General features: G+C 31.4%; 1 protein-coding gene across 4 annotated transcripts; it reads right to left on the bottom strand.

The window, feature by feature from the left end:
• Positions 1-4,193: 4,193 nt before the first annotated feature.
• LOC132715417 (uncharacterized) lies at positions 4,194-13,536 on the bottom strand. Of its 4 annotated transcripts, none has more exons than XM_060698413.1 (6): positions 13,263-13,536; positions 7,186-7,404; positions 6,772-6,942; positions 5,228-5,887; positions 4,854-4,956; positions 4,194-4,582 (listed from the first exon to the last, which is right to left on the bottom strand). In XM_060698413.1, exons 1-6 carry the CDS (start codon positions 13,321-13,323, stop codon positions 4,321-4,323), a joined length of 1,476 nt encoding a protein of 491 aa, XP_060554396.1. In that variant the 5' UTR covers positions 13,324-13,536; the 3' UTR covers positions 4,194-4,320. The 4 variants fall into 4 exon arrangements, with proteins under 4 accessions (XP_060554396.1, XP_060554398.1, XP_060554397.1 ...); XM_060698415.1 differs by having other exon boundaries at positions 13,432-13,509; XM_060698414.1 differs by lacking the exon at positions 13,263-13,536 and adding an exon at positions 11,386-11,509.
• Between the last annotated feature and the right edge of the window lie 632 nt (positions 13,537-14,168).

Below are 14,168 nucleotides of genomic sequence, written 5' to 3'. Positions count from 1 at the left end.
ACTTGCGTGCTTAAAAAACCGATTCTGAAATTGAATCTGATATCACTGATCGTTTTCCTACCGCCAATTTGTAATCATTCTAGGAATTTCTGAGGCGCCTGTTTTGTCTTTGGTAGAGTAATGATATGTTTTTCTTAAGTTAATATATCTCCAAAGTTAAACTTTGTTAAATCAATTAAAATTCGAAATTTCGTTCGGTTCTCAAGTTGTTGGCCCCGGAAAAAATAAAACGCATACGTAAAACATGTAGAGTTGGATAAATACCGTCCAAGCACAAGGATTTAATGTTTGTGTTTTATATATAATATACATCATGAATCTGTTTTAAAATTTTATGCTATAATAGCGTCAACGCACGTTTATTTCGTGTTATAAAGTCTGCAGAGTCCCTTGGAACTGTTGGAGCCCTCGCCCTACCGGGCTCGGGCACCAACCGTTCCTCGGGACTCTGCAGACGTTATAACACGGAAAAACGTGCGTTAACCCTATATAACGAACAACATAAAAGACCATATAGCACTATACATGTAATAGCTTTTCCTTATGATTGACCTTTAGTACACTTATCTTCTTCAGTATACCAAAATAACGTAAAATTAATACCATAGATACCACTTTTATACATCTATAACAGGGCAAAACGGTTAATAAAGTTAAGCTGATGAATACGTTGGCACATGAGTTAAAAGGTCGTGCGCACAAAATATCATGATGTCCGCACGACATAATTAAGTTATGCGCACGAAATAGTAAGCCGTGCCGATGAGTAACTAAGTCGTGCGTACAAGATAGTTAAGACGTAAATTACTATGTTCTGCGAACGAATAACTAAGTCGTTCGAATAAGATAAACAACCAATTAGATAACACAATATATTTGAAAGGTATTTTGTAGATGCAAATATTTTTCACAAACCTATATATATAGGTTTGTGAAAAATATTTGCATCTACAAAATACCTTTCAAAAACACTGGATCCAAAGAAGGATACAAGAACGTGGAAAAAAACAATAAATTTGGAGAAAATAAACGTTCATACAGTGCTAAAGTATAAATACCCAAGTACTTTCGGCGTATTATGCCTTCATCAGGGGTGTATTACATGTATAATGTGCACACAATCGAGCACAAAATCTCAATACGTGTGTACTGTATAGTATCAAAAATTGAACTGAAACACAGTCGCTAGAAAGGTGATAAAATTACATCGATTATGAATAGACCGTTATATATGACGTTTCGTAGTAGAAATGTGACATAGGACAACGAAGTCCCCTTTTTTCACCTGCCTGTCACAGTGGCACATATGCACACTAATGCTTGATAAGTTTTACTGTGACATTGACCTTTTATCTTATGACGTCAAAGTCAGTAGTGGTCATGAGCAATATTCATAAACAATAGCTCATTTATAATCGAGTAATTGATTCGCTATGGATTTTACAGTACAGTATGTGTCTCTGCTGCCTTGACCTTTTAACTAATGCAATCGAAAACAAAACGTTTTCCTACTGGCCACTAAGGGACGAAGGAGTCGGTTAACTATTTTGTGCGCAATACTTAATTATCTTTGACGTCAAAACAAAAACAATGCTCGGAGCAAAGATTGCGTAGTTAAATAGTTACAACAGTTAAAAATATGCTAAATTCACCACATAGATATCCAAAATGTTTATCAACTTTCAGTCAAGCCCAAATAACTCTCGCACTTCTGTTGTGTTATTCATATATGACAAAAATAATACTTATTTAAAATAAATTCATGAAAGCGAAAAAAGTAAGTTTTACAAAACTATGAATTGTAATAGATATTTTTAGATGCTGGGATGGTCTCGCTCTAGTCAGGCCAAAGTATCAACATACTTCCTTATGTCAAATCTTTATTCATTATAAGCAAGGTAAAACTTATTGCAGATGTTTTAGAGAAAAGAAAAAAAACTAAAAAAGGCCATCCTACCTTGGCACCTGAGATAGATATATATTAACATAAAAATGCATATCATCATTGTAATGACAGTTTAATTCTTTCCTATTCACAGCTGTAGACTGTATTGTATTTCTATGAATTCGTTATGTGTAATTAGATGTAAAATCTATGTTGCCTTTTATATACTGTCAGAATATTTCTATTACAGCAAGGTTTGGTACAAAGGAGTATCTATATCAGTTCATGTAGGAAGTCAGGTTTAAATTTAGATCAGATAAATGGGCAATTCTAATTTTCTTAATTCTTTTTTTTTAAATATAATTTAACAATGCATCATCTCGTGCAACGTACTTTAAATTAAAGTCTGCTATTTTGGTTATCTTTGTGTTTACGCGGGAATTCCTATTTATGTAAATGATTATCAGACACGTAACTTTGTTACACGATAAGCGTAATATGAAAATATCATTTGAGGAAAAGCATGACATTCATGGCTGAATAGTTATGTGCATAATAGAAGATCTTAAAATAACAATTCATAACAGAAATTACGTCAATTTAGCGTGAAACCATTTCCCCCCAAAATCTTCTTTCTGCGCATGTGGCGTATCATATGATCTCTGTCATGTAACTTGACTATTGCACTAAAAGTATCTTAACTATTAGCTGTCGTGACCAAAACTTCCTTTATTGAAATTAGTTAATAAATCCCATGTGTAACATTTGTAATAAAACATGAGAAAGGTATTACAGTTTAAACATATTTTATCACGCTATATACCAATAATTATGGTAATAAATGGGCCGAGAGCTTTATTAGCACATGAAAGGGATCTCTCAATTTACAATAAAAAGGCTGCTTGATAATATATGTTCATAAAGAAAGACACGAACAAGATTTTATATCACTTTTAAACATGTAAAAACTACTTGCCGAAATACTTTAACAGTTGGAAATTTACCATATATCTTTTAAATTGGTTATAACATAACTATATTGTATTTATCTGTGTTTAATATTAAGGGGTGAAAATGTTTAAACGACCGAATAACTTAGTCGGTAGAATCGCGAAACGGTACTCCGATGGTCCCGGGTTCAATACTCGATCAGGCTGCACAATTCCCTCATCCTGTGAAATTTCTTTTGTCTAAAGTCTGCGGCATATTTTGTGGGATTATGTTGTCTTTCGTGTCGAGTTTGAATGCCTAAATTGTCAAACAATGAATAATTACAGTGGTTACAGAACATTCCATAGAATTATTCTCATATGTGTCGGATGAAAAACCTTATCATTACTAGTGTACATGTACTTAAATATAATATATCCTATATGTAATACGAGTAATAAAATTCGAAAAAATGTTAATGGAAGAGTATAAAACTTGTGCAACTTTTCAAAATTAGTTTTAGAAAAAATGGAATATTAGCAATATATATCTCTGAAGAAATATGTTTTATACCAATTTGATCTATATGTTTCGCAGCTATGATTTGATATAACAAGATTTGTTATTTTGTCTTTAAATAAATAAGAAACCAGTTTTGCTATTTTATCTTATTATTTGTAAAGCAATTTTTTTTCGTATATAATTTATTCTATAATGACAATACAGAATATTCTTTGCACAAAACAAGTAAAACATATTTGATATAACATTTTGAACATCTAGAATCTCTTTCATTATCTGGTTTTATATACATACAATGGTTAAGTAATGAAGTAAACAAATTTGGAGAATGTTATTTAATGTTTGATGTAAAGATGCCATGAGAATCACGAGTAAGAAAGAAAAAAGTAAGGCATTCCGTTTTTCTCTATCTAGATACACTTATAAAAGATAGCACTTTCTAATGCAATTTACATAGATTATAAATATCAAAAGAAAAATACACAGATAGTTAACCGCGTTTTATACAATGTTCTGAACGAGGCCGTTTGTTTTCTTCGTTAGATATTATATTCAAACATCTTTTAAATAAATTTAGTTTGTAAAATATTTTGAATTCACAATGGCATTATATTAACACATACTTTTAGACTTGCGTAAGTTGTGTTCATTGAACGCCGCCTTTACTTGTTGATCTTGTTTATCATATTTCCTCGCTCATATCAGCCACTTTCATGTAACCATAAATGAATCTATTGATCTTTTGAAATAATATTTTATTACAAGTGTTCTTAAGTCGTAAAGTATGAAATTGATAAAATGTAATCAAATCATTAATTATAGTCCAATATGTAATCAAAATACTCTTTTTGAAAACACAAATTTATATTAGTAATCAAAGCACAAAACGTATTGGAATAAATCATCTTTAGCTATTGTTTATGTGTCTACGCTAACTTGCTGCATTTATTGCAATAACAGTATTTCACTGTTACCTTTTGCACTTATGGTAGTGTATCATAATGTCCATTTTCGTCATAAGGATTTTGTTCGGTTTGGGTAAAGTCATGATTAGCACAGAAGATATTGTTTTGAAATGTACTGTATCCTATTTCCCCTTCACCTTCTGCTGAAGGCCACATATTGTCGAAACAAACGTTTCCGTAATCAGTCTCGCCTTTATTCTCTTTCTTTGTCTTGGCGTCCAGAGGTTTCAAAGTTTCATAAATATTTGTTTCGTTTGTTGCATCAGTTACACTTGGCATTCTATAAAAAAAATAACCTTTTGAATTATTTCTACACAAACAAATCACTTCTAAGACACAGTTGATCCAGGAATTTATTGAAATTTATCTCAAACCACAGATTCGGAGATTTTGTAAGACAAAAGTCATTCATTTGAGAAAGGAAGGTCGGTTAGGTGGACTGACCATTGAAATATGACCGAAAGATGTGTTACAATCCGCCTAAAAAATAGCCGAAGAATAATTTGACATTTGACCTGGTTTATAACGTTCAAAAGTAAAATGTTACATACCTTCTTCGCCAAAATATAAAAATCAGCAAACCACAGATAACTGCGGCCATTAGACCAATCACTGACATCGCAATGGTTAGCAGGTTTTGATGGTCATCAGACTCTGCAACAAAGCCGACGATTAATTCTATCTGATGTAATTCTACATGTATTACTATTACTATGCATATTTACTACGAAACATTTTCGTTATTCATTATAAATAATATAACAATTAGCCGTTCAGTGTTGAAAATTCAAAAGAAGTAAAAAAATGCGTATTTCAATGCAACAGTTTAAAAAGAAAATAGGTTAAACTACCTATTCAATTTTCTTTAGAAAGTAACGATAGAGAAAATCTAACAAACAATATTTTACACATCTAAAAAACATACGTTCCTGTGGTGTTGTTGTGCTTGAAGTATCTCTATTGGTTGACATGTCTTTGACCCATGTAGAACTTCTTGGAGTTCTTTCTGACGTAGTTGTGGTGATTGGATATGTCAGGGACGATAAATCTCTATTGGTTGGTGTGGACATGACACCAACAAAACTATTTGTCGTTCTTTCTAGTTCAGATTTGGCGCTAGAATATTTCGGTGAAGAAGTATCTCCATAAGTTGGCGGAAACTTGACACCAGCAGAACTTTGTGTTGCACTTTCTAGTGCAGTTTCTGTACTTGGATATTTCTGTGAAGATGTGTCGCCATAAGTTTGCGGAAACTTGACACCGGCAGAACTTTGTGTTGCACTTTCTAGTGCAGTTTCTGTACTTGGATATTTCTGTGAAGATGTGTCGCCATAAGATAACGTGTCCTTGACAGAACTTTGTGTAGTATTTTCTAGTGAAGTTGTTGTCCATGGATATTTCAGTGAAGATGTATCGCCATAAGATAACGTGTTATTGACATCAGTAGAACTTTGTGTAGTACTTTCATGTTCGGTAGTTGTATTTGTAACAACCGTGACTGTATTTTGAGGCTTTGTTGTAGATACGGGTCTTACATCCACCGTACTCGATGTATTAGGTGCACTAGATAGTCTTGAATGATTACCTGCAATATAATATATAACAATGTAAGTGTGTTTAAATATGTCATATTAAACTTTTTTTATTGTTCTAAATATAGGAAATTTTGTTTGTTTGTTTGTTTCATTTTACGCCTTTTTCAACAGTATTTCAGTCATATAGGCGGGTAGTTTCCTAACCATCGTTCCTGGAGAGTTACACCAGTACTAGACTACCTTCCTCCGCGCTAAACTACCAAAGCATCTCCCGGGGATCATCGACTCTAACCCCTCGACCACGGAGGCGGTCAAATATAGGAAATAAATATCCCTAAAGATAGTTCAAAACGGCATAATTGACAAAATTGTTGCAGACTCGGTTTGATTGAGCCTGTTCATGGACGGTATTGTTAAGTACAAACTACCTACACTTAGCACCGGCTTGAGCTGAATTATACATTAAAACAAGAGATGGTAAAGTTTTGAATTAAGAAACATCCGCAGATCTGTACATATGGCAATTTCCATGGAACCTTCAATGTGACACGTTAGTGCCTTTTCATGAAAAGCGGCGTATTTTCCCTAAGTAATAGAAAGGGTGTACCCTAAACGAGAAAACAATGGGCGAAACTAAACAAAAAAAACAACATTTGTTTCTTAGAAAAGGCTCAAAACCTTCAGTGTTTTAAATTGAGGCATTTCCGGTGTTCTTTTGGCTTTTTACCGTATTTGATCAAATTGCTAAAATAAAATGAACTAGCTTTGATAATTGTGATTTGATTGCAAGTTAAATTGCTTTATCAGTACATAAATAGATACAAATATGTTCTTTTCCTTTTTTGATTTAAGTATAATTATCATAGCAAGGTTTTTAAGTGTGATAGTGTGTATTTTGTTTTTAGTTCTTTAAAAAGCAATGAAGCTACTTTACTGAAACAGAATGCACTATACGACTTTGTCGGGGGCAGGTAGTACTGTATTTCATCTCCACATTTCCTTATCTTCACTTGATGCTGTATATCACATGGAAACAAATAATCACGTTTGCAGGCCACGACGTCTACAGGTGTTTCAGTTAATGTATCAATAAGTGGATGTGTATCTACAGAGGTCAGAAAATATATCATTATGATACTTATTAACATTCCTTCAAAACAAATCACTCTACCGAAAATTAAAAAATTACCAACGTACTGCTGGACTATTAAATGAATTTTACAACAAATTCAATGTAATTAAAAGTATTAAAATGAAACATTTTTAATTTCAAATGATCACAACAAAAGCAAACTGAGCCAGTTAATATTCATGACAAAAAGGTATAATTAAAGGTGTCAAGTTAAACCTTTCAAGTAAACTGGAAAGTATGTAGAACAGCTTGTATAATTAGGTTTATTGGTCGAATCAACCATGATAAATTGCCATCCATTATGTACCACTCTGTACCACTCATAGTTCAGATTGTCATCACTGATACTAAGACTTCCCTGTCCGCCCCAAAACCTGTTTACTTGACGGAGAGGCATGCTGGATAGTGCTGTAACATTTTCAGGACAAGTTCCCTCTATAGCAGATTATAACAATAGATAAAAATATAAGTATTGATTAAAAGATATTTGTATTTGGTTTTAGTCTTACCTTTAAATCAAACGTCCAAACACATGACCAAGTTTCTTTTTAAAAGTACGTGTCTTTACACTCGCCCAAAGTTTAAACAAAAACAACACAGGCTCTAGTTATTAATAAACTTATTCAATTTACTCAAAGCCTTTAAAAATATTGAGTTTTAAAAATCCTTTCTTCTTTAGAAGAATTAACACAAAGTACGATTCCATCATTAGTGTCACTTGTGGAGGTTCAAAAGAGTGAAAGAAAGAAAAACAAGTACATGAAGTAAAGGTAATCTGTCTGACTCTGTTAAATCAATAAATGCCAGTGTGCTTGCATTTTATCTAATAACCGTCCAGATGAACATTCACACTTATATAATTCCAATATAATTAATAATTTTATCATTAGACACTCTATAAGATGATTAAACATGTATCTTTCTTTGTTTTTTTAAAGGACAAACACAAAGGGAGCTCAGTTGACAATGTATTATTGGTCGATTTTTCCAAGAAAAAAGGAACGTCGAGTTCTTGAAATTAAAATGAAAAGAAGATCAACTTTATCCTCTAACTCAATGAACATATATGGAACAAAGAGTTCACTTAAATACTCTGTCACATAATTATTAACAATTTTAACATTCCCCGGCCTTTACGAGCTAAAGCTGTGTGTCAATAATTACTGATTATTACAATAACATATATGAATGTGTTTCCTTATCTAACAGAGGTTGTTTGTGTATTTTCGATTATCAAAATATTCATTTCAATTATCATTCATTTATAAAAGTCATTCTTTGCATAAAGTGTAAAAGGTACTCATTACACCTTTTAAAGTGAGACACAGGCAAAATGTTTTATTTTTTTCGTTTTGAATTTTCATTTATTATTCTGTAAATGTCCTCAAAATGAATACACTAGGCAGTGACAGGAACAAAAAAATTCACCTTATTAAGAATAAAATGGTGGCTTTAGTTATTAGTTAACGTTGGTCAAGTTAGAGTGTTAAGATTTCACAATAGTGTCACAGTGAACTCTAGAGACGTTAACAAACATGACAAATGAATGGCATAGTCTTGTTTTAAATGTACAATATTCTCAATATCTGTTATTGAAACTTCTAGGTATCGTTTAAGTCACATGACTGGTTGTAAAACTACTCGTTGATTCTGTCGGCATCTAGATTTTGTTCAACATATGTATAGAATTTATACAGGAACTTTCAAAATTGTCATTTTAGCGTGATTTGAGTACAAAAGATCATTTAAATATTTTTGTCTTTAATTTGCCTTAAATCTACTTTTGTTTTTTCATTTACAATAGAAAATAAATAAATTGTATTATTGATCAGCAGAATTCATAAATGAATTATTTGTCACAACAAAGGTAACTCTCTGATAAAAGGCTTTTATGTACATACAAATGCTTCTTCTTAACATTTCTTTTTTTAAATGTTATCATTTTATAAGTTATCCTCAGTTTTAAGAAGCTGTTGTTATTCAATTTTCATTTTGGCATTTTTCTGTTATATATGTATTTCATTTTAAGGTAATATAACATTTAATTTATTACACAGTAATTTTATCTTGTTTTCACCCCCCTCCACCGCTTGGTATCTTACGGTTGTCCTGTGTGTCTTGGTAAAGTCGAAGCTTGTACTCTGTGTACGCCTAATTACCTTGGTCATCGTTATTTAAATTTTTATTGCAAGTCAAGTTAAGCGTCGACAGAACACTTAAAAGTTAAAATACAAATAAAGGTAAATATTTATCTTTCAGTGTCATATCTTAAATGCAAAAATACCACATTTTCTATGCCTTTATATTTTTTATTACCTGTTGTTATTCATTTTTACTGAGTTTAGTCGAGTAATCTCATACAATCTCTATCATGATATGATCAAATCATAGTGTGTAAAATTCTGTATGTGCTTGCGGTAATTATTAAAAGATTAATACTTGAAAAGTAGGACCGGAAGGTCATAATCGGTTTTCAACATATGTAATGACAATTTTAATGGTTTTGTTGATCTTGTTTTTCATATTTCACTGTACGAGTGATAAATACTTACCTTGGTCTGTTACTTGATGAGTTTCTTGATTATAATTAGGCCGTTAAACGTATAGCTCAAAGTGCAGGTAGAGCACCGGGGTTACTTATTGCGAAATCGAAAGCATTAGGGTCCGTGCAATATGATGTTTTTGTTAAATTATATGATTCAATGGTTTGGCCAGTCATTTCAAATGGTGCTTTTTTTGGGGTTATAAGTCATTTTCCTGCATTGATGCGATACAGAATAGGGCAATGCGTTTTTATCTGGGGGTAGGGCGGTATACACCTACAGCAGCTTTATATGGAGAATAAGCTTGGCAGCCTACAAATGTGGTACAATGGAGATCTGTATGTCAACAATGGCATAAATTTGATAGAATGGATGTAAATAGAGTTTATTATAAGATCTTTTCTACTTGTTTACGCAAGAGCAGAAGTCTAACAAGTAAACCGTTGACCAACGAGATAAGCTGATACAACCAGAGGTCAACTTGATTCAAATAAAGACTTTATCACAAACAAGAACTAATCGATTTTAACAGGTGTATTATAATTCGCTAGACTAATTATCTAATGATTGCCAACAGTGCGGATTTTAGACCTGTCAGTTAAAACCGTTGTTGTGTCCCAGGGCAAGAAACTTTACTCTCAGTACTGCTTATTAGAAAGTGTGTTTTTATGCTCACTGCGTTCGTTATACAGTCAGAATTTAGCACATGTATAAACTAATTGTTTGACTACCTTAGAACTATTTTAAAAGACATTTAAAAGCATATCTAAGCAAATGTCTATTTACTGAAAACTTTTAAAAGTAAAAACTAATAGAAACATACCAACAAAAGAATAAAATAACGCCAAATGTATTGATATATAAAAATTCCGTGTTATTTCCATGATGTGTACAGTAATTTGATGTTTAGATTATTTTTGTTTGCGGAAGTTTTATAAACAAAGAAAAATGTTATTTATGTGTTACATGTAACAAATACCATCTATTATATACCGAGCTGACAATGATAAAAAATATTTGTTTTCCAGAGGTTATATTCACATATAATTGATACCAGTACCTTTAATGTAGAATACTACCGGTGCTACAAGGTGCGAGAGATATTCCACCCTTCATTTATTCGCAAAAAAAGACGTGATCACACTGTATGGAAATTTCGTTTGCTTTTATTTTGTACTCTATGCTAATAAGCATCTTTCGAAAAGTATGAAATCGTTTTTTAATATTTAGTTTGATTTACATACTATACATACTAAAATTATTGTTAATTCAAAATACATACACTCACACTTTATTTGATTTTTTAGCTTCTTAATGTTATGTCTAGTAATAATCATGCTTGTTAACTTATGGAAACTATTCATTTGACTATGTATATATTCAAGATTTTCAATAATATATGTACTTGTAAAGTTTGTGTAAAATATTTTTGTATTGTTTTGCATTCAAATACAAATATCTTTTGTCTTCATAAATATTAAAAAGATTCGCAATCAAGCAAAAACAGTTTTATTCTGTGTTCACGCTTTTAAATGGATTTCCCCAACTTTTACTTTTTTGCCGCGCTATTTTACGTCGTGCACTTTCCCATGTGACGTCACTTAGTCTTGGTGTCACAATAATTTCGTATTTTTTAAAAGATATTTTGACACTTTAAGACGCAGCTCTATGTGCACATCTTTAGACTGCATGTATGCTACTTTAATTATAATGTAAATTGATTCGTGATGGAGAATATTTCCTTTGATTTTTTTTCCATTTATGATACATATAGATTTTTCATCGGCATCTAGATATAGTTCGGCGATTACATTTTAATTATTTCACTGTAAAATTATCAAATTAAGATTGATGCTTATTTTGTATTACTCACTTATTCGAAACAATATTAAAGAACTAAAACTCTACTGAATCTAGTGATAAAATCCGACCCTTATGATGCATATCTTCATGTGTAAAGTGTAAAGAAAATATGAAATTATGCGTTGTTTAAGATAGCCTTCCAAAACTTCCTCCTACCAAATACTGGTTTATAAACAAAATAGAGTAAAACAGAAAACACTATGTAATTTTAGACCTCTAAAAACGTTTGTTAGGCATTTGAAATTATAGATATATGCATATGAAAATGTTTAAGTAAAAATATATATGTATATGGAAAGTACAAATATCTTTTTTTAAAAATTGTCCATGGGCTTTTGAAAACTGGATTGGAGTTATGATGCATATGTTTGACGGCGGAAGCCTATTAAATAAGTGTGAAATAGCAGTTCAACGATTTCAACGATATCATTGTGTTTGTAACAAGACCCTCTGTTAACAGCGTACTTTCGCTTAGGTTAAACAAGAAAAAATGAATAACGAGGCATCTATTTTATTCAAAGAAAAGTAAATTCATTTATTCTATCAGAACGTTTTAATAAGTTTATCAACAAGTTATACTTGCATATCAAACCCTCAACTCAAACCAAGCTTTAAAAAGTCGTCATTCTATGAATAAGTTGCATGCTCGTGTTAAAGTCATTTAGTCGAGAAAGACCGGTATAAGGTTCTTATTTTTAATATGTATAGGTAAAGATATAAAATTGAAGAAAAAAGTTAAAAATGTCGCATTAGTGCCTGTGAGAGGTTATATTTGCATAATACCTTAAAAATAATTAAAAAAAAAAATTAAAAAAAAAACATATTAAGAACAGAAAATATCAATATAATACTTTATTAATGTTTTCTATTTAGTCATCTCCTGTATAAAAAGAACAGCGCTTCACATTGGCAAATAACAGCGGCTATATTTTTTCTTATGTATGTCAAATTCACGTCATCAAGTAAACAATAGTTATAACATCAACTTAACGTGTATCTAATATTTGCACTATTTTTTTTTAAATAGATCTACGCAACGGAAGAGTCATATGATCTTTATCATAGATTATCCTCTAAATTATACTGTATCTGTAACCCTAAACCTACTTATAACTTCCTTTTCGTACGAATCAAGTGTTTTGGTTGTTGTTTTTTTTGTTGTTGTTTTGTTTTCATATAATATCTTACCAGGCTTTTCAAAATACAATAACGAATGATAAAGACTTTTAATATCTCTTCATTACAACACGCGGGATTGCACTGATCATATCTTGGTAGTAAAACAATGCAAAGATAGAGTATAAAAATATAATTTGCACTTACGTACGAAAGACCGGTGGGGACATTTCAACTTCACGAATTCACGATTTCAACTTCATGAAGCGTTTTTCTTAACGGTTTTAATTCATTTTTTAATGATTTTCGTCACGTAATGTCTCATATCTTGTTTAGTGAAATTGTGTTTGTAAACAAAGTAGGGTAGGACCGGAAGGTGACAATTGGTCATCTAATTTTGTTATGATCCATAAAGCGCGGCCGAGCGTGCGTGCGTATGTGTGTTTGCCTTAATTTTTTTGTGATTGGACAAATGATGTTACAGTAATCTATTTAGATAAGGTGTCGGAATAGTAATCTAAGGATCTTTAGCCGCGTAGAGCCAAGCCGCGTCAGGGGCAAGGCGTTATTTCCTTTAGCGAACAGATCGGAAAGAAGCTTTTAAGCACATGGCTTCTTACACAATCGAACAAAAATATATTTAGTGTACACTTATTGTTTCAATACCTTTAAAGCTCGTTTAAAAGATAGTTCTACTATATTTACTGATGTAAAAATTTACTTTATATGTATAAATTTCTAGTTGCAAGAAGTATAATAGAAAAAACATACCAACAAAAGTATTACACAACGCCAAATGTAAAAATATATAACATATCCGTGTTTTCTCCATCGCTAGGTGCCTAGTTTTGATGAGTTTTAAATTATATTTCTCGTCCTAAGTTATTTAAGCAGCAGAAAATTTAAATTCCAAAAAGATTACGTAATTCATAAACCCAACCTTTGTAAAAAGTAATTGCATTTTATAGTCCAAGTTTCATGCTAACACACGTTCACCGACTTTACAGCTATTACCCCTGTCATTGTCATTTATATCTTCATAAAAAATGTGAAAGTATACCCTTCATTGAAATATAACATAACAATATGTAATGCGATCAAAAGTTTAAAGAACACCCAGAGACCTTTTATAACGTTTGTAGTAATTGTAAAGGTAATTGTAGATGTAATTGTGTAAGCAAAAAATATATTGAACGGTGTTAATTGCCTTTGAAATACTGGTTTGGGATTATGATGCATGATTGCGAAAACAACAAAAGCCTTAGGTGTTAAAAAGGCGTTAAATAGCACAAGATAACCCCAAATGAATAGCATTCCGTTTCTTTCTAACATGATCATCTGTTCTGTGTCCACTCTACTTTCGCTTAGGTAAATCACAAAAGAAAAAATAAGAAAACAACTTTCTAATTATAAGTGAAGTACATTTATTGATTACTTTTTAGATATTGTTTAATCAATTTATTAACAATATAAACTTGCATATCAGTCTAGATTTTCGAGTGTTTAAACCGGTATCAATCAAAATCTCTACTCGAGTAAAGCTTTAAAAGGGAAAGAATGATAAAAGATTGTTCTACATTAAATATATACAGAGATAAATATATAAATTCAAATTTGTCGCATCGGTCAAGTGAGAAGTTGTACTTGCATAAAAATTATCCAAAACATAATAGAAAA

The sequence above is a fragment of the Ruditapes philippinarum genome, unplaced genomic scaffold (assembly GCF_026571515.1).
Source record: "Ruditapes philippinarum isolate M1 unplaced genomic scaffold, ASM2657151v2 ctg2656_1_1_1_1, whole genome shotgun sequence".
NCBI lineage: Eukaryota > Metazoa > Mollusca > Bivalvia > Venerida > Veneridae > Ruditapes > Ruditapes philippinarum.
This window is presented reverse-complemented; position numbering and strand designations above follow the sequence as displayed.

Bases quoted from the DNA above. Each gene is read 5' to 3' on its own strand.
- LOC132715417 (XM_060698413.1), bottom strand. From the start codon at position 13,323: ATGGAGAAAACACGGATATGTTATATATTTTTACATTTGGCGTTGTGT. The intron at 7,405-13,262 runs GTATGTTTTTTC...AATCTGCTATAG, and splicing joins GTTGTGTAATACTTTTGTTG to AGGGAACTTGTCCTGAAAAT. The intron at 4,583-4,853 runs GTATGTAACATT...TTTTTTTTATAG, and splicing joins TTTATATTTTGGCGAAGAAG to AATGCCAAGTGTAACTGATG.